The following is a 23,976-nucleotide window of genomic DNA, read 5'->3' on the forward strand; positions in this document are numbered from 1 at the left end:
CTGCTGTAAGCCATTTTGGCATGACTATTTATACATTTGCGGAATTGCTGTACATCCCACAGATGTAAAGAATATAATCAAAATCTGGGATGCTCTTATGGCATGTTGTTCCAACACTTCGGACTCGTCCTGCGTAATATCTTAATTTGACTACTGCAACGTGGTGAAAGGTGATGTTTTGACATATTGCCAGTGTCTTTCTTTAAACACAAACAAAACCAGCAAGAGGACACTACTGACCCAGTCGACAATCCAGTCGCCACCAACTGTGTCCAAATTGTGGGATAAGCCAAGTCCAGCTATCAAGCCTGCATTTGCATTTGTACCTTAATGTCCTACATTGTGACATTCTCCCCGGCAACTTGACTGTCACCATTATGAGCTTTTGTCATCCAGAACCATCACATGACATCATATCAGATTAAGCTTCACTATCTTTAGTGATGGAGGGCCACAATGACGCCAGGGAAGTACCAGTCAATGAGAGCGATAAAAAAACCAATCATTTGGCTAATGGAGTGCAGTCGACCTGTGTTTGAAGCTGCCAACAAATTCATATTCGGTGCATGACCATACTTTTGTCTATCTTAGTATCTGATAGCATGATAATGGCCAAAATATAGCCCAATCAGGGGTGCAATCGGAAATCATTGTTCTGTATGCCGTGCGTGATTGGTCTAGGCTGCGCCGATGCTGTCAGTTGCAGTGTGCGGCCACGTTTTTGGCGACGTCATAATGATGACACGCTTCTGCCAATCATCTTGATATGGAGCAAGTCATTTCCTAGGAGCAGAACACGACGAGAGGTGTAAAATTCGAGTGGTCATGTGCTCATTGCGAGATCGGCTTTGCATGGCACATCTGGTAGACTGAACTCAATCCAAATGGTGGCAATGGCTACGGCATGGCATGTTTGGATCCAATCCATAGTCTGATTCGAGAAAATGGCACTTGCAATGGGAAGCTTTGGTTGTTATGTTGGCATTGCTCAAGGACAAAGCAGAGCAGTTGGAGGTGCGAAATGCGTTTGAAGAGAGGGGAAAAAGAATTCCGACATCGCTTTCATTTACAGAAACAAACAGTGAGTTGGTCTTGAGGTGAACTCGATGCCATCATTAGGTGCCAGCGAGCCAGCGGAATGTTGTTGCTCCCTCTTGAAAAGCACGCCACTGTTCCCAGACAGACAGACAGACAGACAGACAATGAACTTTCATTGAGGTCCTGAGGGACCCACTGTTCCCATGTTTTCTGTTTCTTTCTTTTTTTGGCTGAGTGCGACATCACCTAGTGACCACACAGAGAAATTTAATAGCTATAAATTGTAGTAGCCATACGTATCGCTATTTGAGAATGTGTTTAAGCTTGAGAAGAAAAAACATCTTTTCTTCATATATAAAGATTTTATTCATTGGAAGACTAGGAACATTTGGTTTTGTAGTAATAGTGTCTGCACGCAGACGACGGATGAGGCATGTAAACTTCTGGATAGTTCACCGCTTGCCTATGCTGCTCTCTCCCTTCCCTTCTCACAAATTTTGCATACTTCCCAGTTTGTGACATGCTGAGAAGCTTTTCATGCCACTTGAGGAATAAAGACACTCCTCTTGTGGTAAATTCCATATTAATTGATTTTTTTTTCAGACCCTAGATTCGTCAGACTTTTAGCCAATCCCAACAGAGAGAAAATAATCGGTCAGTGACTTATCTGTGAAACAGTGAAAGAATCGCTCATTATGACTACTCAATCATTTTCTTCCAAGGTAATCAATTACAGTACATTCAGAAGCAATGCTCAAAGTTAGACTTTGCTCTCCAGTGTGGCCAGATAATGCTGACATCATAGAAGAAAATGCATCCATCGCATGCTAGCATAACAAACAGTAGGAGAGACTTCAAGAGGGTGACAAGAGCATCAGCACAATCAATTTTTTAGACTGCACAATTTTTCCATGTTTCTCTCTACTTGACTGGCATTCCCTAGTCGATACATAGCCAGTTGCGTCTCATCGGAGGGAGAGCACAGCCCATAACGTGGTGGTCTGGTAGGGAGCCGAGTAACAGATTGAGCCAATAATTTGCTAACTTGGTTACCAAAATAAACTGATTCAGGCAGGCTCCTATTTCCCACATCCACTCAATTTCAAACAATAAGCGAAAAAAAAAAAAATGCTGACGCAAAAAAAGGTGCAAGATATAGTATTGGGGTAGAATGACATCTGCTGTCGTTTTATAACATACACTGCGCACGAAATACCTAACTAGTGTGCAAGAAAAATGTGCTTATGGTGACTCCAGCATACTATTAGGCTAGTTGGTGTCTGCCATAGTTTGCAAAGACATAACATGGAAAACAGAGCAGGTAGGGTGACCACAGTGCCCCGACAGGTGTATCACCAGGACAGCGGCTTTGCTACAAACAGTGAGGTCTCATTCTGTTGGGACAACCCCAAAAATTTTATTAGTAACTGGGAAAACAAAAAACATTATATGACCAGGTAGAAGGCACCTGACTTCAGACTTGGCTACGCAGTGGTGAAACCACCATTAGACCTTGTGGCATAGGTCAGGCACTTTCGGCAAAGTGTCCAATATACATCTATGTGGCAAATACGGTCTTAGCTGAAATAACAAATATTCAATAAATGCTAGTGTTAAAAGTATATCCATGAGGCATTCAGGCTAAAAATGGCCGAACTAGCTTTTTATTTTTATTAGAATGGCTTTCTCTGCGTATATTGTGCTATGGGTGGGGTCATTATTACGATTAACACATGCAACAGGCACAGCTTGTTCAGTGAACCTCACGTGAGCAAAAAAAAAAAAAAAAAAAAACTCGGAAACAGAACTAGAGGCTGTCAACAAGACCATGTCTAGAATGCCCACGACTGAACCAAATTTACTGCTATGAGGTCCACATGATTCTTCAATAGGCCAATCTCCAAATAACTTGCCAGGAAACTCATGAAAGTCGATTAAATTACAACCATGAAATCTGCTATTCTGATCGCACAGGTTTCCAAGAAAGGTCCTCACTTGCAAGATAATTACATGTCAGCAGTTGAGTAGACGTGTTACAAGATATCTTTTAAGTGGCACTGCCAACAACTACTCTAAACAATTTGCGACCTAACATTAGTCGAGGTTTCTTTTATCCAACATCCCACAGAGCCAACTTTATGTCATGCTAGTACAAGAAATAACAAAATTCTAGATGAATGGGACAAACAAATAGACAGTACAGTGGCAGTACATTGGAGTATCTGCCACAGAGAAATGTAACAAAAGCGAAAAAACTGCAAATGGATAACCAACAGTATCAGTTTTACTAACGAGTCAGCTTCAATGGACAGAGGCTTTCATTCTTAAGCTTCTATCAAATGCAGGCTTGGTGCAATTTTCCACTAAAATGCTGTTCTGGAGCTGGATAGCATAAAGGCCTGCTCTTGGCACAATTTGGTGCCATAAGTGCAGCTGTTCTACCACTGGCTATGCTGATGCTTTGCTTGATGCATATCTGACCATCATCCATCCACACTAATGGCAATGGTGAGTTTAGTGTTTCTTAATGCATGGATGGGAAGAAAATGCAGCCATACCTTCTTGAGATCCTGCTGCAGCAAGCGCACCTTTGACCGTTCTTGCTCCAGTGCAGCATGTAGCTCGGTAACCTGCAACACAAGTCGCACACCACTGATCAGTGGTTCAAAGAAATGTGAAATTGCTCCATGACATGAAAACACATGGGGCACAATTGGAATTTGAACATCTACTGGTTTGGTCACAAAAACTGAAATTTCATGATGAACTGTCATCGTGCTGTATATGCTTTCTGCGTATCTACAGCGCAGGGGTGCTACGGTGGATTAGCTTAGGTGAGGGAATGGGGCTGCCCATCGCTTGCTCCATAATATACTTCTTTTAAGGCACACTGAAAAGGAGCGCTACAAACTGCAGCCTGCCACAGCACATGCTGACTGCTAGGAGGAGCCTGAAAGAAATGCTTAACACGAGACTGGAAATAATTAACACAGCATCCCTTCTTTATCTGTTATTCTGAAGAGCTGCAGAAATGTTGCTGTATATGCTTATTTTTAAATGAATGCTGTGTTAATGGACACTGCTTATGCCAGCGGATAGACAGATGTCGCTAAAGAAACTGAAGAGGAATATTAGGTTAAGCTGCTTTAGTAAACCACGCTTCTGCAATAGCAAAGTGGCCACTCTTACTCTGGCAGGAGGTTAGGTCCGCTAGAAAGAAAGGTAAAAATAGAGAGCTGGTCGGAGCACCACCATGAAGTTCTTTCCCCACTTGTCTTTAATTGGTAAAGAAGGTAAACACTGTAGTCTAAAGCAACGAACGACTCAACAAGAAAGTTTTCAGAAGTTTTCCCGCCTTAGGATCAACAGCCAAAGTATAAGAAAATACAATGAAATCCGTCATGCTACTGTGATGCATTTGCACTCAGGTTGTAGTACGAAATTTGAAGAGGGAAGTTTACCTTTCATTCTTATAGAGTAATAATCGGCCTCTTTCCATCAAATTAACGAAATACAGCAGCTAAACAATTTTAAGCTGACTTAAGCATGGGTGACACCTGCAGTATTGTCTTGCCCCAGAGGTACACCATTTATCAAGTGCTTCACAAGAACATGAGAAAGCAGCTAGCAAACTGCCATGGCCCTTATAATTGCTGCATCCTGCATACAGGTCCTTGGCACCTATAGCAGCTACAGATTTGCTACTGTGCATCGAGTACTCCACTCTACTCAAGCTACAGCTGTAGACAGTTTTGTGTTATGCTTAAACGATAGATATGCCTATAAGTGTGGATCACCAATTAGGTGCAGACCACTTAAACAATCACTCATCTGTAGTTCAATGTTGAAAAGTGTACCTTGAAAAAAAAAAGAAAGAAAGAAAAAGGAAGAAATAATAACACTGTATTTTATAAGAACAGAGAAAAAAAAGATTACAGATACATAGTATCATAGGGTAAGTAATCGCCAGTGGTTTAACAAGGAAAGCCTCAGCCTGAAGGCATCCGTGTACAACACTGCGAATCTTGCACCCAACAAACCTACAGCATGCAGGCTCACACCTAGTGCTTTAAATGGCATGCAATTGCCACTGCTCTTATTCGCCAATGTTGCTGGCACCAAATTACAGTAAAAGCTAGTTAATTCACAACTTGTTAATTCTCAATTTAGGATAATTCGAAGTAGCTGCAGTGGTTCGTCCCACAATATATTGAAAGCAATATGTAATGCATCCTGCTAATTCACACTGAAATCCGCACCGCCACCAATAATTTGAACTCCATGCCACCATGGATGGGGGAGTGTGCTAGTGCGCGGGAGCACGTTGGCGACGCTGGCGTTGTTGTACCGCTCTGCTCTTTTCATCTTCAGCCCATTGTTTAGGCCTGACTGGAGAGGCACGTTCGCGCCTGGCCAGCCATGGCCAATGCCTCTGTTGCAGGTTGCCTCTCTCAAGCCCTTCAAGATAAAAACACGGACGAGGCACCGTTTTTTTTTCTCTTCTTTTTCTTGCTTTACATTTTTGCATGTTTCTGTTACATCTCGTAGGCTATGCTCTTTCTCTATGAGTTGTTCTGCTGAGAAGCGGCACCAGGTGATGTCTGAAACATAATGGCTGTGACGTTTATCGGCGCTCGCAGTACCAAAAAGCATAGCCTTTGAGATTTGTGGCTATTACACGTATCCCAGCATGGCTGGGATATGTGTGGCTGCCGCCTGTACATACAGTGGGACTCGGCAGCTGGTGCAGCTACGAAAGTAGAACGACGGAGACCAACGTCGCAGCAGGTTGTGGTACATTTTGTGAGTGCATTTTAGAGCACAGCTCTTGTTCCTGCAGAGCAAAGGCGTGTTTATAGCGCAACGTTTTCGGCGAGCATTGCTTGCGGCCAGTCACGCTATGCCGCTTGCGCTGCGCCAGCCGAAATGCTGCCCCCTCTAGACTTCGACGCGCGCGCCATCAGCTGCTCTCTTCGGAGAATGAGCTGAATGATCCCCAACCTGCACGCCGCTTTGATGACTTTGAACGGCTGTTTGCAGCTGTTGATGAAGCGGCATGGGCACCTTTTTTTTTTCTTCACGCCATGCAGTGTGGGTCAGCACAGTCGGCGCGACAAATGTGCGAATGGAGCAACAGTCATTTTGACGTCGGACCATGTTGGCCGCATTTGGTTACGTTGGCTGCACCAGTGCTTTGAACTATAGACATTGTTCTTGCCAACGTGACGTAACGAGTGCGCGCACGCTCACGCTATGTCGGACTATAAACACGCCTTAACCGGGTGCCTTCTTTATCAGACTTTCATTAGTTCGAATTTTGTATAATTTGAGTTTTCGTAGCCTCACCGCGGAATTCGAATTGACGAGCTTTTACTGTATGTACTACAAAGGATAGGCACCTAATTATTGTTCAAGTGCTCATAGCACCTTAGATTTGAAGGGAAGATTTGCAAATTAATACCTCACTGCTAGACATTTGCCTTGACCTATGCATTGTGTTGACTACTTTTGACCGCGTGGACTAGAAGCACCATCCACCAAACTCCACTCACAAAGAAGCTGAGTTACATACTATCAGAGGTGCTTCCTTCAAGAATGGATGAGTGTGCTATACCTGTTGAGTCAGTTCGTCCTTGACCTGTGTCACTTCCTCAAAGTCCCGCAGGATCTCTGCCTTGTCTTGCACTGCAAGTGTATAAGCAATTAGGCGTGAATCAGTGAACAATTGAGAATCCCTAACAGGCACTTATGTTTTTTTGGACGCTCTTGAGCAATATCTCTTCTGTGATAACACTAGCGCTAGGTCACAATAATTCACTACAAATGTCCACATCAATATTGAATGAAAAAAGTGCTTCCAGTTCAAAAACAAAGTACAAAAACAAGTAGCAAGGCCCCAAAAAGACAATAAGCATGTACAGTGCTCACGGAATGAAACGCGACACGGAGTATTTAGTAGAACCCTGCATATATGCGAAGTACACCAGAGAACCATGCCATGCCGCATGGAATTTGGTCGCCAAGGGTAACGAGGGCTCCGGTGTAGGTGTACGCGCCAAAATTGCGTCGATGTGACATGAGCTGCAGCCGGTGGAAACGAAAGTATGCGCATTACTTAGCCCTAAATTGACGCGTTTCATTCCGTGAGCACTGTACATATACTGCGAAATGCTAAACTAGAAGGGCGATCATACTTTTTCACTAATGTTCGCCATGTCAATGTTCAAGTCGCTTAACAAGGCACTTTCAGCCAGTCCCAAGCAACAAGGATCAGATGAGACAATAAGCATGTAAACTGGAGATACTAAATAATAAGTGTGCCAGTGCTGCCAACTTCAGTCATTCTCGTAAAACATGATACATGACTTGAGAGTCCTGTCAAAGTAGTACTCTCAAAGATTTTTTGCAAACATATTGTTGTGTGTAGAAGGATGACATTTGACAAGTATGCAGGTTGGGAAATTTGAGACATTTTAACTTGATACTAAAGTTGGTCTTCAAATGCCTGACCTGGTATTATCGTGATGTCATGAAACAGAGCAAAACTTTCCAAAGTCGTGTAGCGCTGAAGTTACGTATGGTGGTGGTGCTTATTAAGAAAAGAAATGAGTGTTGTGGCCGTTATTTTCTCGCTGTGCTCATGTGTGGCAGCCACTTGCAGTGATCGTAAGAGTGTAGCGAGTCAATGTCATGAACGATGCAACGCCATCCACCACCTCAATGCAATTACAGTTCAACACTTTCCTGAATCTCACACCTCACATCCTATTCCTGTGGCTTCCCGGGCTGTGGGGTTACCCTAATTACATCACGTGCCAATGACCCACTGCCTGGGCAAAGACCCTTCACAAACCACAACCTAACCCTGAATAACTGAAAGACCATGCTGCAGGATGGAATTCAGTTTTAGCAGGAACTGGTCTGGCAGGCTGGCAACATCACCACGGCCACTGGAGACCTGGACTAGGAGCACCATCCTCCAAACATAAGACAGGAAAAGTTCGATTCTAAAATTGGCCTTTGTCGCATAATCAGAACTTGTCAGCAAGCACCTGCCTGACCACTATGTTAAACTGCAATAGCGACACCTCTAGTGGCAGCGTCCGTCTCGGCAGAACTTAGGAGACAATGAATGCATTGAACACATGCCATCTCTCGTTGAAAGAAAGATTTTTAAACAATAACCATAGCTCACAATGTTTATTTATGGTATTTACATAATCCTAAAGCACACCTTTTTTTTTTGAAGGAACTTGGGCCGGAAATAGCCTGCGCGTTGCAATCGGACACGAAACCAAAACTGCCTTGCAATCTTTTAAGGCTTGACCACATCACACAGATATACTGTGGCAAAGCTGACCTAAAAGCAAACAAACTGTTTGGCAAAGCTGACTTTAGGAAACTGGCCGCCATTGGGCAACAATTTTTTAGTTTTTTGTTTTGTTTTTGCTAAAGCAATGGGTGCTTGTTAGAATCAGGCAAATACTGCCAAATAAATCATCAATGTGTATTCGCATCTTGTTTAATTCACCCCGATGGATAACTTGATCAATTTCGTCACTCCCGTCACGGTCAAATTAACAGAAGTCAACCATATTTGCTGGGAGTTCAGTCTAGTGGAGGCAAGAAATACACGTTTTGACAGCTTGAGATCGGAGAGTTGACTGGCTTTATTCAAAAGTAAAAGCAGGTTTGCTGAGTGGCAGTAGTGGAGCCCAAGTCGGGCAGCCACCTCAGTTACACAAGAAAGAGCAGGGGGCAATGACGCCAGAGCAAGGCAAGGCACCTCGCCTTGCCTTGCCTCGCCGGAGCAAGGGGCAATGACTCCCACGACGAGGCAGGGCGGAGTGATGGACGGTCGCTACATATAAAATTATTTCAGGTCTTGTGATGCTTGCTAGTATATTTTTCTAGGATACAAAGGTATTGGAGGTTCATTCAAAGCAGTGAAAAAAAAAAAAATAGTTGCAATGTCATGTCAGCATTCGTCTATCTGAGTCCAGCACCAGTGACTCAGCTTAACACTGCAATTAGCATAGCTGCATGATGCATAATGTATTGTACAATAGTTTTGTCGAGTTCAAGTACATGGAAAATGCCCCTCTTCACTTCTGTCCGCTTCCCTAGTCTTGTGCCAGCAAGCACAGTACAGCACAGAATTATGCAATGTCCTCCGACTGCACACATGGCAGACTATAATTTCCTTGCAACAGACTACCACGAAGCTCATGAGAAGAAGCCTAGACAGCTATGAAAAATTTTGAGTTTTGAGTGGCTTAGCTCAGCAGGGTGAAACTGAAAAACAGTAACATGGTCGCACACAAAAGTTCAGAATGCATTTACCATATAGACTCATGTAAGAGCCACACTTTCTTCTTCCCAATTTTGCCGAGGTGCGGCCCTTACATGGCACTAAACCTTTTGGGCAAAATGGCGCTGGTGCAGCCGGTGACTTATGCACACCTTGCATGTACTACTGTATCAGAGGTGAATGCACAGCTCTCACCATCTAGTAGCTGCATGTGGAAGTACAGAACTTGCGAATATTCGCTGGAGCACGCGCACGGCATTGGGGCACTCAACACAATTGCTTGTTTGTAGGATATATTTTTTTAAGCACAGATATTGGGCTGCCAAGTTCAGGGTGCGGCTCCTACATGAGCCTGTATGGTAGAACATCTAGAACAACCATATTGACTGCATGTGAATTCTCTCTCTATTTTTTCCCACTGCTCTTGTGTTCTGCAAGTTTTTGCAGTCGGAAACATACGCCTCGTAATATCCCCAATGGCTGATCAGCCATATCGGAGACTCCTGTAGGCATGAAGTGCCACACTTCCACCTTGTGTTCCTTTATGTATGAAATTATTGCAAAGCATAGCAGAATTATCAACAACCTTAATCTTTTTAATCAATGTTGTCCTACAATGATAGGATCACAATAATTAAGCAAATCTGAACACCGAAATTTATCACCCACACCCACTAACTTAGAACAGTTGACAGTTTCAGCATCCCCCAGTACCTCACAGCTGCTACCCTTTCCAATGGAAACTTTGGATAATGCAGACATGTGCTCGGGCACAAAATACAAGTAGCATAGATATTTCCTGCCTTACAGTTCCTCGAGAATGCTGCCATCAGATCACCGACAATGCTTCAATACTACATTTGGTCTAATAGAAAAGTAAGTTTGTTGGCCATTTTTTCATTTATATTAATGAACAGTGACTTTCTGCGCAAATTTGTCTCCGAGCAATACAAACCACACAGTTGTATTGCTAGCTGGTTTACACCAAGTGACAGTAAAACTAAAGACAACAAGCTAGCCATGATGAATTTATGATCAAATGACACATGCACAGAAATACATTATTATAGTCATCACGGGACAAAAGAACTGCAAGCAACAGTGACCTTAGCTGGCCTTTCCACAAGTGAGAGTAACATGAACCTTAGATTTGAATTTTCCATGCCTGAATATGCAGAACACTAGACGATCTGTCACAAAGCAAAAAGATAATTGCATAACTGCATGTACAACTGGAAATGCTCTTACCTAAGGATGCATTGCATGATAATTTAAATTGATGCTTACTTTCACCTTGGGCCAAGATGTTGCACAGCTGCTTGTTGCGAAGCTTCACCACCTTCAGCTCGGCCTTAGAATAAAGGGGCAGATGATCATGCGTTACTTTTTTCACAGACTATAGATGGACTTACAAAAGCAATGTGCGCCCTCAATCTTGTACATCGTACGATTCTTGCACAGCTTACACTGAAAAATTTCACACGAGGGCATAAATCTTTGTACTTCTGATAAATATTCTTACTTCTGGGAGGGAGGGCCTACGGACCTTTTGTTACATGCTTCACCACATGTTTTAGATTAGAAACGCATTCTCAATCAACATCCATGGAAAATGGCTGTAATGCCAACAAAGCTATCGCCTTATTATTATCTTTTCAACTTGCACGAAGCACCAGCTACACCCTAGCAACACTAGGTGGCACTTTATTACAAAAAGCTTCATTCTTTAAATGTGCAGTTTCTGGCTTACATGTATGCCTTTGACTACCTGAGACTTGTTTCTACTGCCGCAATTATACCGCAGTGACCCTAAAAGGGTGAATGGCAGTCATAACTGTCTAATTTATGATCAGACTTCTTTTTTGGCAGCACTCAGCACAATACTTCCAGCATACCAACAATGGTGCGTCATGAGCATGCTTCAAAACTTGGCTTGTGCAAATATCAATCAAATATCAAGCTATTCAGTGTTTACTTCTGTTTGAATTTCAGTGTTCACAATTTTCGAAGTAAGTGGAACAAACAGATATAAATTTGAAAACACATACAATTTTGGACCTGCTCAATTATTTGAACATCCCAAGGCTATTTAACAAATGTATAATGGTGCCTTAGGTTTCAGATGCCGTATGGTTTCTTGCCGTACTCTTCTGACATGGTCTATATGCACGATGTTATACTTGCTGACCATGAAGAAAGTTGGTGCCAATCAGTATCTTCTCTTCCCACTTTCACTGACAACATGGTTCTTGGCTTTCTGACAGCTGTACAGCCACAGCACGGCGGCACTTCCTTTTTTTTATGGGGTTTACCTTTTGCGACAAGTTTACTCACATTTTCACAACCGCAAGTGGAATCCTGTCTTGGAGAGTAAAGGGCGAAAACTCTACTGGGGCACAATTTATTTTTGCAACGATTTTGCTTTTGCTGACTTTGCCTGCTTCAGAAACTTCTCCGTGTAGGCTTGCTCAAAGCAAGTACGGTGCCCCTTGACCATCAGCAGACTTTCGAGTGTTCTCTCAAACACAGATGAGCGAAACTATGTTAAGAGTTTTGTTCACAGAGCTGGAAAAACCTCAGTGCCCTTCCACTCTGTGAAGGATGACCAGAGAAGCTGTGTATGTGGGCCCCTTAATGGCGAACTGCACCTCCGCTGCAGGTTGGCATGGCATTGCACTATCTTCGGGATCGACCCACGTAGGGGAGTGCTTAATGCCTGTTTTATCTCCGCCGCGGGTCAGCCCGCCATTGCACTAACTTAGGGGTCGGCCCAAGTATGGGGAGTGCTTAAAGTCTGCTTCGCCTTCGCCGCGGGTCGGGCCGGTATTGCACAATCCTCGGGATCGGCCCATGCATGGGGAGTGCTGTGCTAACGCCTGCCTCACCTCCGTCACGGGTCGGGCCGGTATTGCACTATCTTCGGGATAGGTCCACGTATGAGGATGGCTTACACCTGCTTCACCTCCGCCGCGGGTCGGGCCGGTATTGCATTACCTTCGGGATTGGCACACTTATGGGGAGTGCTTAACGCTTGCTTCACCTCCGCGCGGGTCGGCCCGGCATTTCACTAACTTCGCGATTGGCCCACGTATAGGGAGTGCTTAACGCCTGCTTAACCTCAGCCGCAGGTCGGGCCAGTATAGCACTATCTCCGGGATTGGCCCACATATGGGGAATTTTTCGCTTATGACGACACGAAAATTTCCTTGGATGGTAGAGGTATACAGTTTCGCTGTAATATTCTCTCACATTCAGCATTACTGTGGGGAATGGAGAGAATACCCAGCATTATCATTGAAATTCTGTGGCACCTAAGCTATCCGTTGACACTTCGAACGCTTCCTAATTGTGACTACTGCACGTCGCACCTTTACTCATTCAATCTGTCGGCTGGAACCTGATATGCTTGCAAGTTGGCAAACTCAACTTCAAGTGCGTCGATTGCTTCTTCTTTTGACCTGCCACTCTGCTGGGGTAGGATAGCAGGGAACGCTATAATGAAACGACGTGCGCTGTTGAAGGAAGCAGTTTCCAGAGCTTGTACTTTAGTAACTTCAGCTATCCTGAGATTGACGTCTTCTAGTGGGAATATGTGGCGAATGTAATCGCATGCTGCCGTCAAGCACAGACGTACAGCAGAGAACTGCTTTCTCTCAATGCAGCTCAGTGACTCAACCACTGAGTAGGCTGTGCTGCCAATGACTATATCTTCATCACCTTTCTGGTTCTCTGCAGCTCCAGCGATGAATGATATGCCTTGACAACACCTGAGTGCACAAATCTAGTCAGGAGATCCTCGGCCCTTCAGTACATGAATTTGAGGAGCCTGTGCCTGAAGAAGGCAGTTTGCCTTCTCGAAAATCGGTATAACATTTTGGAGAAAAACACAGCATGCCCTGTTTAGCTCCGATGACAAAAAATAAAACAGGCGCTCTTCACGGGCCACATGGCTGGCTTCCCCAGAATCCTTGGTATGAAGTTTCAGTTTTTTTGCTTGAGGTCCAGAATGAGCTCCTTTCCTCTTTAGCAAGAGCTCATCACCGTCGGTGCTTTTCTTCCCGAGGCCTGCAGCAGTCTTGTGAAGATGTGTAGCAGACTTTGGGGTCAATGCAGGACTCTTGAGGGTTTGTGAGGAAGTCTTCGGAATTTGGTATGACTCCAAAAATAAGCTCTGCTTCCTGCACTGCTTTGTTTCAGATAAAGGAAAGCTGAGTAGTGGTTTCCACTGGTTGAGCAGCCTCTTCAAACACTTTCCCAACGACAGCCAACGTGTCGGCAAATGGTTCAACATCTTTCTGACCTCGGCATCATGCATTTTTTGGAACTCTAACTCAATCTTTCCACTTCATGCTTTTGCCTAGGAAAAAAAAAAATGTCAACCAAAGCCTCATCAACCTTTACAGGAAGACATGAAGCTCCTTTTTGGACAGCCAAGTTGACGAGATGGCACGGGAAAGCAACCCCTATCAAACCTGGTTTAGCCTCTCTCAATACAGCAGAAACACTGTTTTTCTTGCCAATCATGACATTGGCACGGTCCGAATACATAGCCAACAGGTTTCCAACACGCAAATTCCGAGACTTCACCTCGTCCAGAACCAGATTTGTAATCTTGTGACCTGTCACTTCCCCTTGGATTGTCCCAAGGCAAAGAAGGCGGCTTTTGACTCTACTCGATTCTTTAACGGAATATGTCGCAATAGGGTAAAGCTGTGTATCCCTATTGTTACTGCAACCCACAGCGATCAAAAATGCTTGCTGTTTTAGGGCATCCAGCAAAGTCACCGCGTTGGCGGCCATTTCTCGAACAATTGACGTCGTCTTTGTTCGTCCCCAGGTGTAGCGTTTCGCTTCTTTGCACTTGGAGAACATCTTCCGGAAAAGCGGTCCGGCATTATCGCTGACCCTCAGTGGGATGTTGTGTTCAACTAAAAACGCCATGAAGAGGCATTCAGCACAAATCACACCGAGGTTGCTGTCACTGTGTACAAAACTTACTAGGCTTGGCTGGCTGTCCGCGGGTCACACATAATCCTGATGCTTTTTCGAAGCAATGTGGACCTTGATGTCAGACTTGTCGCCATGCGAGATATTTACATCACAGGCAAACATGGTGCAGAATCCGAATTTGTCCCCTTTCTCTGACAGCACGAAGCACAGAAATTCTGCTGTGCATGATTTCAAAAACACTTCGAAGTACTGTAGAGGTTTCAAGCCCGTCATTGCACTGCGAAGCCGCTACAGGCCGGAGTCGCACTGCGTCCGACACGGCAGCTAGTCGCACAAAAGGCGAGACCAAAACTGCAGTGACTGAAGCTGACTGAAGTCCAAACCCACGCGCCCGTGCAAACAAAGGCAACAGGTATAAACCTGTTGCCTTTGTTGCACGGGCGCGTGGGACTGCTGTTGGAGGTGCTAGAGGCGATATCGGCCCTATCGAGCTTTGGACATGGATTTGTGACCCCCTTGGTAGACGACAGAAGTCACTACAACCTTGCAGCTGCTGATGATGTCATGCATACGTATTGCCCTCTCGTGGCGGCGCAAGGTACCAGGGTGTAGTTTTACTACATTCTCACTTTTTTTTTGCAAATAAAATGTTTTCCAAAAAATTTTAAGCAAGATTTGTGAAATCTAAGACTGCTCGAATTTCGTACATTTTATGGAAAATTCTGAAGAGTTGGCAGGTATGCATTCAGGTCCGTGGGCAACCAGCCAACACCTACAGCGAACATCCCTACTTAGCTCGCTTGTGTGCACACTGGACAAAATGGACTAAGCTCGTGTGTAAGCAGAAAGTGGTGAGCTGAATTTGCACAGAACAGCCCCAGAAAAAGAGAGAGTGAAGGCAGCCATCATAAACAAATGTGAAAAGGAAGTGGAAGGTGTCACCGAATACTTACAGCCAGGGCTTCAATATGCTTCTTAAGTGCAGTTATCTGCTGGTCCTTTTTCTCCAGTTCATCCTGGAACTGCAACGTTCTGGCTTGCTCTGCTAAGAAAGGCTGGGGAAAAAGTAGTGCCAAAGTTTAATATGTCAACCGTTCATTGCACTACAGCTTTCACAGAGTTGAACCTCATTATAATGAACCGACATCCGAAACGAAAATACCTTCGTTATACCTGCTGTAGCTAAGCATGCACCCCATATAGGTGGGGGGGAAAAGCCAGCAGTACCCATCTATGATGGTTGTCTAAGTTATATAACAGCATACGCATGAGAGACACGCTTATTAAAACTCCCTTACATCATTGTTCACTTTATTTGTTGCGCCCAAGGCAGCCATAACGAGACAGTGCATGCAAAATACAATACGTACAATTCAGTACCCTTTGTTAGCACGGTGCCGAGGATAGTTATTAGCTTACCAAGGCTGCAGGTCCGAGTTCAATTTCTTGCAGGTGACTAAATTTTCACAATTTCTTTTTTTTTTTTTACGCGGTCTGTGAAAAAGAAGCACACAAGCACGTTGCTTCATACAAGCCAGCAAAGGGTTTCCTGCAAACTGCGATGCCCATCAGTGCCTTTCCATGCTGATACATGGCACAGAAAAAATAATAAATTACATACACAAACTTTGCACTGTTGCCAACATACAACAGTGCATCCAGAATGTGCAATTTCACCTGCGCGTCTAGGATATACAATTTCAAGTTGCTTCTGCTCAGAAATGCTACCGGCCGATACCGAGCAGGCCCAAGCTAAGCAACTATAGCCATTAGTCTAGCTTGTTTGTGTGATCTCTCGGCATATTACCAGCTAATGACTTTTCGCAAATTTTAATCACAGGCATAATGCTTAGGCCACTACGTCAGCAGCTGGCAAACAAAGCTGCCATTTGGTTCTAAGTTGATGTGACAATTTTGTTCATGATGATCATGCAGATCCCATCTGTAGAATTGAGTGGCGCACCGTGCAACATCCAAATTTGGTTAGCTGTTATACACTGGTTCTAGTTGTCAATGATGGAATCGTGCTGGTCCAGAATATTGGCTGTCAGAAAACCCATCCAGGAAGAATATCATTTTTGCTAGCAGAATACATATTGAGTCATGTGAACACAAAAACTTGCTTCACTATAATCAGATCTTGCAGTTTCTGTATCCTTATAGCACCAACAATACCCACTAAAGTAATGTGTGGCCAATGAAATTTTTAGTTTGACAGAGTTCGTAAGATTTAGTTTGCTATAACTGTGTTGGTTATATAGGGTGTCCTACGTAATTTGAGCCAAACATTAAAATTATGCGGGCACCATGCGGCTGGATGGAACCAAAGTAGTATTGTCTGCCGTCACTTGGAGATACTTGGATAACTTTTTCCAAAAGAAAAAATTTTTGGAAAGCGGAGAGCCACTGGCCACCAAGTGCATTGTCCAAGCCTTGGGCATGTGTTTTTAGGAAACTGTAAACATTTGGGGCGCATTCCAGTGTCAAATGCTAAAAGAAGAAAGGGTAAACCAAGTGTTGACGCTTAATAAAACAAGCTTGACATAACTGCATGCGAAATACAATATGAATAAGATACGAAATGAGTGAACAATGAACATCAAAAAGAGACAGAATAGAGAGATATAATCAACATTTAATTATTGAATCTACTTTGACCATGTCTTCTTCAGCATCAACACTGGGATCACCCTTTCTTCTTTTCTTTTCTAGCCAGTGTTCCAATCTGGACTGCATGAAATGTACTACACGCTTAATAATTTTTTAAATAAAGTAAATAAATTAATGAATTTTGTGACACCGCATTGCCTATGCAGCTAGTCACAATACCTAAAGTACTCAGTCAACTGGATGAAACAGCAGTGGTGCCTATTTTTACCTGCTTTGTCTTCAGTTCTTCCATCCTTTGCTCTCGTGACAGAATATTTTTGGCATCCCTTGCTACCTGTTCGAAGATGGCCTCCTTTGGTGGTGACAATGACCTCTTTTCATTGTTTCTTATGTCAGGTGCCTCTGCAAACAAAGTATCATGAATTTAAAGAAAAATACAGAACATGCCTTATTCTACACTGCTTTAGTAATATCTTTGGGAGTGCCAGTGGTGGAAAGGCCATTTGACATTTTGGTACAGGTCCTGGCGCTGGCAAAATCTGATTTTGCACATTGGCAAGCACTTCTAGCGTCACAAAATGATTGTTAAAACAGGCTTTATTTTTCTCTGAATTCAATAAAGCAGTAATAAGTTTTGCTCAGCCATATGCCAAGTTCTATTTCTGGAAATAGAAGAAAAATGATAGTATGTGCAGATTATACTAGGAGAATGCCAGCAAACTTGAAAAAGGAAAAAAGCGAGAAGCAGACACAGACAACGTTACAAGAAGGTGGCTGCACCACCAATCGAACTTTATTCAAAACAAAGTCCCCGAAGTCCATATTGAAAATGCGCAAAACACAGCATACCATATACACAGCAATCACCTTGTCTATACACGGCAACACTGACAAAGAAATTGAAGCTTTTTCTTGGTTAGGAACACGAATGGCATGCTAACACACTTCCTGGGCCAAGTTTATAGAAACAATAGGTTTCAATGAACTCTCTTTCCTGCCGAGCCTTAGCCTTCCCCACAACTGATGGGGCTGAGGTTGATGGCTGAGGATGGAAAAACAACCACACTACTTACAATGTAGCTTAAGGTTACCTCCCATGCCTGTGGGTACCAGATCATCATGCTCACATTCATCCAATCATTCATAGGGTGGCCGGTTTACCCTATGTAAATTTTGCCACATTTCAACGGAATACTATACACTACACGTGTTGCATGTGTGAAACTTCTTGACATGCTTGCTATTGCACGCATTCCTTTGCGAACTATGCTGCGAGACCCTCATGCAAAGTTTTGCAAGCTTACAGGGTGCAGAACAAACCAGACTGACGTCGTTTCTGGCTGCAACCTTTCTGAATATGTGTGAAATACCACGTACATACCGCATAACAAGCAGGTTCCTTTTTTTTTTTTTTGTCCCACACTTCGCGGACCCTTCTGTTTTTCCTTTTCAAATGCTTGTGCACAGAGTCAGTGATAGGAAAATCTGCGCACGCGCATTGGTGGAGGCTCGTGTGCATCCGCCTTTGAGGGGGGCAAATGCAGCTGCATTCTAAAGTTGTACCGAACTACAGTTTAGTTCAGCATTTATTAAAGACAAGGTTAAACCCACAGATCTGGTGCAATAAGAAAAGGGTTCCACTTACTATGGTGGCACCCGAGATATACCTGTTACAGAAAGCACCACTTGGTCACCATCACCATGACTTCTCATCCGCATGACAACTCAAAGTGCTTCTGGTTTCCGGCCACTGTTTTGCTTTTGTATGCGTGTGTTAAGCAAGGCATGACTATATTTCAAGTTCAAGGAAGCATGTTTGATTGGTCATGTGTTAGTCCTGAGTACAGCACACTGCAGAGGCAATGCCAGCGACGTGCCTATGTCTCGTAAATGTTATTCAGAGGCCAACAACAGTGACCCCGCGATGCTGCTGGCCAAAGTGTGGCCAACTTTTTAACTTAGACGGCTTCAAGTGAAGTTCAATAAATGTTGGTTTTCTGCACCTAAAAGGTGTGTTGGTTAAACTTGTTTCTGGTAGAATTTTTCCACAAAAATATATCCCTAAAATGGTTAAGCATGGCATTTTTCAATGTGTACGGCATGCATAAGCCCATTGCACCATGATGACCAACACTCTAAAAACAGTTGCACCCTTTGGGACGTTTGTATGTCACACAACATTAAGCGTCATCTGTCTTGCTTGTGTTTCCTTTCTTGAAAACGCTGTGCTTGCTACTTTCCTATCAAGAATGCAGTCATGCTGATAACACGCATCCTGTTCATGACTTGGAAGTACTGGGCTCGCAATGTTAAAGCAAGGAAATGCGAGCAAGACAGATGCCAATTATTGTTGTTTGGCAAATATATACCCCAAAGGATGCAACTGCTTTTAGAGTGACGATAAAATAGGTGCTTCCTATACACCAAATGTTTCCTCGCAATTTGCGAAAAATGTCTGTCTCTGTGTGTGTGTAGGGGGGGGGGGGGGGCATATAGGGAGGTGCGTGTTTTCTGGAAAATATGGTATTTTCCATTTAACGTCTAATGCAAATATGTCCATTGTGGTACAATTATCCCAAAGATAACGTTTACATTTATTCTTTTTTTTATCAATGAGATCTGTAAATGCTTATAATGGTGGCTTAGCAACTACGGAGTTATGCTGCTAAGCACGAGGTCACGAGATCAAATACCAGTTGTGGTAGCCACATTTCAACGAGGCCGAAATGCAATAATGCTCGAGTCCCGTGCATTGGAGTCACGTTATAGATCCCCAGGTGGCCAAAATTAACCCGGAGCCGCCCACTACGGCGTGCCTCATAATCAAAACGTGGTTTTGGCAAGTAAAACACCAGAATTCATTCAACTGATGACTAATAAGATATTACCACTATCATTGCTGTTTCCAGATTTGCCTTTCAGCATTGAGGTGCACACCTAGTTTACCTCCGCTACAATAAATCTATCCGATGGCACTGCAAGTCTTACGAGTGTCTTCAACATGGACAGGGAAAGCCTTCGTGCAAAAGCAACATTCTTGAAAAGTGTGAACCTTTACACAAATATCTTAAAACAAAGTAGGCCCGACTACAATACTTTCTTATTGTGAACCACTGAATCGCCCCCAATATCTTTTTCTATATTGCCTGCCATGTCTGTCTCTGCTTTTCCCATTGCTTCCACTATACCTGGTACGCAATCTTCATCCTCTTCTTGTACCAACAGGAAGCCTGATCTTTCCTGATTTTTAAGTGCCTTAAGTGGTATTTAGTGTGGTGACAAATCTGTGAATCAGGATCCACGTCCTGTGAAAGTTTCACATTTTTTCGGAGTCCAGGGGCTGATGTAGACATTGCCGGGGTTGGAATAAGTTTTGCTGTGCTGGTAAAAAAAATTTCCTCTTGATGGGGGATACGGCAGGGATCCTGCATACTAGTCCAGTAGCCTTCGCACCTTCGTAGCCTTCCAGTACCAGCAGTACCGAGGCAGCATTGGAATCGTTGCTGCCTTCCCCATTTTTTGGCAGCCTTGTTTGCTTTGGAGTCATTGTGAAACAGTGGCACAAACACATGCTGACAAGTTGAAGCTCAGCAATGAAGCGACTCTTTTTCATCTCACAACAATGTACTGGCACCCATGCTTTTGCTGGGTGTCAAGAGTATAGGCCACTAAGATCACTAAGACCACACAGTCTGTGTGAGCAGGCAAGCGGTGCGAAGCATTGTCATGGCTCATGACGTCATGCTCCCCTCCGCATCAAGGGCTTCCCCATGTGGATACCGCTTTAAGCATGACTCTAATAAAATTTTAATTCTGGTGTTTTATGTGCCAAAGCCACAATATGATTATGAGGCACGCCATAGTGGGGGGACTCCGGAATAATTTTGACCATCTGGGGCTCTTTAAAGTGCACCCAATGCATGGTGCACACGCATTGTTGCATTTCGCCACCATCGAACTGTGGCCACCGCAGCCGGGATTCGATTCCGTGCCCTTGGTCTTAGCAGTGCAACATCAAATCCATTATGCCACCCTGGCGGCTGTTAAACAGGACTCACCTCGGTTCTCTGGTTCAACCACCTCAGAACATGACGAACCTCCCCCTAGCTGGTTGAACTCTTCTAGAGTCATGGTAGTCGTCTTCTTTTCCTTCTTTGCAGCTGTGCTCTTTTTCTTGTTCTTGTTGACATTGCCACGGCTGCCTGGAGCTGCCAGGTTCGCCACGGTGGTTTCTTTTTGATGAGCTTCATAAAACTGCACTCGCGAACAACCAGGCACAGCAGAAATACACTAAATCTTTTTATATGGAATATTGTTTCATTCAAAGTATTACGTAGTCCTGACTGCAGCATGTGTATCTTAGATTGAATTGAAGATTCAAAGTGGAGCTGCATAAAACTGCTTAGCTCAAAATGCAAAATGGGAAATCCACACAGGACTGCTTGCTTAAAAAGGCCCTTGCCAGGCCACACAGCAAATTTTGATTATATGCTGGAAGTCGTTACGTGCTCTTTAAGGAGCACATACAGCAAGAATTTTTCTAATTACTTCATTAATAGCAGAAATAGAAATATTTGAAGTGCCGCAAGTCCATGATTTCAGGAGGAGAGTGTCACTGCCAACATCAACACACTCTCCACTTGCCTTGTCTAGCCTCCACAAGTGAAATTCCTACCCTGTATTCTCCAATACCGGAGCTGGAGGATCACGTGACTAAGATGTCACAGGCCCCGCCCCCTTACGTCTTTCTTATCTCTCTCGTGTTTTCTCTGGGCGGCGCACTTCTGGTTGCATTTGTCTCATTTTGAGCAGAAGACAATTTTGCATGCTCTGCATGAGAACAGCTGATTAGTGCTATAAGTTAGTGCCACAATCACGAGCACTGAGGCAGGCGTGAGAAGATGAAAAAGTATGATCGTTATGCTGGAACATGGTAGTAAATGACAGTTTTGTTCTTTGCGCACACAACTGTATGACGTGAAAACAAACAGACAAAATGGAAGTACATCTCTCTTCCTACAGTGCGAAGTAAACAAGAACACGCAGACATATCGTTTTTATGTTTTATTATTACTCTAAACTTTAATTTGTCTACTGAAGCAACACATTGAAGGGACACTAAAGGCAAATATCAAGTCAAGCTAAAGTGATAGATTAGCGCTCAAGAATCTCTAAGGTATCAATATTATCATGAACAGAGCCTCAATAATCGAGAAATTGAGGCAAATGCAGGGCTTGATTAGAGACTCCACCTGGACAAGTACTTGCCCGATGATGAAAGCACTCCTCAGGTAAATTATGTCACTAGTACTGAACCACTTGTTACACAAAAACATCCTTGTATTGCATTATGAGACAATATGAAATGCTGTTGGTCCAGTTCTACTTCATATTTAGAAAAAAAATAAAAAATACTCATGGAGACTAACTACCCTTGACAATGACGAAGGTAGTCGAAAGGTTTCATTCTCGCTCAACTCTGTGCTGCGCATGCTTTTGCGTTTCAGTAGTTTCGTTATCGTGTAGTGCTGCACTGGTTTTGCTGGCTTGCGAAATTAGCACAAATTGCAAGCAGCAGAGAATTCAACTTTCAGGTGATGTTGTGGAATGCCGCACAGGAACAGTCCACGGCACTTGACCAGAAAGCAGCTGCAGCAGTGAATCCGCAACTCTGCCTTGGCTCGCTTTTTCCATTGCTGCATGTTTGCATTTTGGGCAAAAAACTGTACCGCCGCCTGTTGGGCGCCGTTTTACTCGCCAATGGCAGCAAAGGGCGGTGATGACATATGCAACGTCACCACTCTCTCGGTTGGATGGCGGGAGATTTGAATTTCGAAAAAGGCATTTTGACCCTTCAGATACAATTTTCTCGTAAACCAAGTCTTTTCTTGGCACGGAATGCCAGGTTGCGAGATTGTGCGCGGGCTGAGCGGGCTATCGAACTGGGGTGCCAACACACCCGTGACAGCATGGCACGTGCGCTGGAAGTGTGTAATTTCTATCCCAATAAAACAGCCTAACCCCGTGTACTATGCTGTCTATATTGTAGGGGTGCACGAATAGTAACTTTTCACATCGAATCCTACCAAAGATGAATCAAATAGGGCATTACTATATACGTTATTCAAATGCTGCACACTCTTACTAATATTTCATTTCTGGAAATCATCTTCACAGTACACCTGAAACCTTCGGATTTACAGCTGCTGTCCCGTGATAGACTTCTACGAGTGCAATATATTTGGGTAAACAACCAAATAATTGGATATCAGCAATTGAGGTACGACATATGTTGAAACAAACCCATATAATAAGCATTATTTATGTATGCACATACGTATATTCATCATGTCATTGAGTGACACTTGTCAGTTTAATCATAATGCTGTTTTTACTTTTTTCTGCAGAAAATGCAGTGACATACATGCAAGCAGTATTCTTTGAGTTGCACTCTTTCCTTCACATGTTCACTTGTCAAATTCATCATGAATAAGTTGCTTAGGCAGTGAGAGCACATGAAATGCGGGTGATTTCTGTGTAATATCATAATTATCGGACGCACATTTGTGCTAAGTGCATCATACAGGCATCAATCTGTACTAGATTATATAAATAGTATCTTTCTCAAGTTTCCCTCCCAGCTGATCCCGCACCGACAGTGAGCTAAATGCATGCACGGATATGGACAAAGGAATTGGAGGTAGTTCCGATTCCACCATTGCTGCATGAGAGCCACCATTGGTGCATGAGGTTAGCAGGCATGAGACAATCCCGGTTTTATTACATGGCTTTATGTCCGGGAGTGCTGCCATCTGCGCTTCATTTGTTGAACGTACAGATAGAAAATCTCAGCTATTTATGACATTCGCAATCTGGTACTCGAGCACTGCAAATACTGATGACAAGCATTGCAAAGGCTTCGTCCGCATGCTTCAACACAGCGACAAGTGCCAAAAACCATTCTGCTGACTCGTGGGCAACAGCAAACACGAAGTCTCTCGAAATCGAGAGAAGGCTACGTCCTAACGTACTGCGTACACAAGAAGAGAAGCAGGCCATCGACAGAA

General features: G+C 43.7%; 1 protein-coding gene across 1 annotated transcript in view; it reads right to left on the reverse strand.

Moving 5' to 3' along the window:
* LOC135909610 (G kinase-anchoring protein 1-like) overlaps positions 1–23,976 on the reverse strand; it is a 37,930-nt gene that overhangs the window by 498 nt on the left and 13,456 nt on the right. Inside the window, exons 4-9 of the mRNA XM_065441598.2 lie at positions 20,968–21,163; positions 17,178–17,311; positions 15,253–15,354; positions 10,637–10,700; positions 6,653–6,723; positions 3,597–3,668 (exon numbers count right to left, since the gene is read on the reverse strand). Coding sequence (XP_065297670.1) covers positions 3,597–3,668; positions 6,653–6,723; positions 10,637–10,700; positions 15,253–15,354; positions 17,178–17,311; positions 20,968–21,163 — 639 coding nt within the window. The remainder of the gene's footprint in view (positions 1–3,596; positions 3,669–6,652; positions 6,724–10,636; positions 10,701–15,252; positions 15,355–17,177; positions 17,312–20,967; positions 21,164–23,976) is intronic.

The sequence above is a fragment of the Dermacentor albipictus genome, chromosome 1 (genome assembly GCF_038994185.2).
Source record: "Dermacentor albipictus isolate Rhodes 1998 colony chromosome 1, USDA_Dalb.pri_finalv2, whole genome shotgun sequence".
NCBI lineage: Eukaryota > Metazoa > Arthropoda > Arachnida > Ixodida > Ixodidae > Dermacentor > Dermacentor albipictus.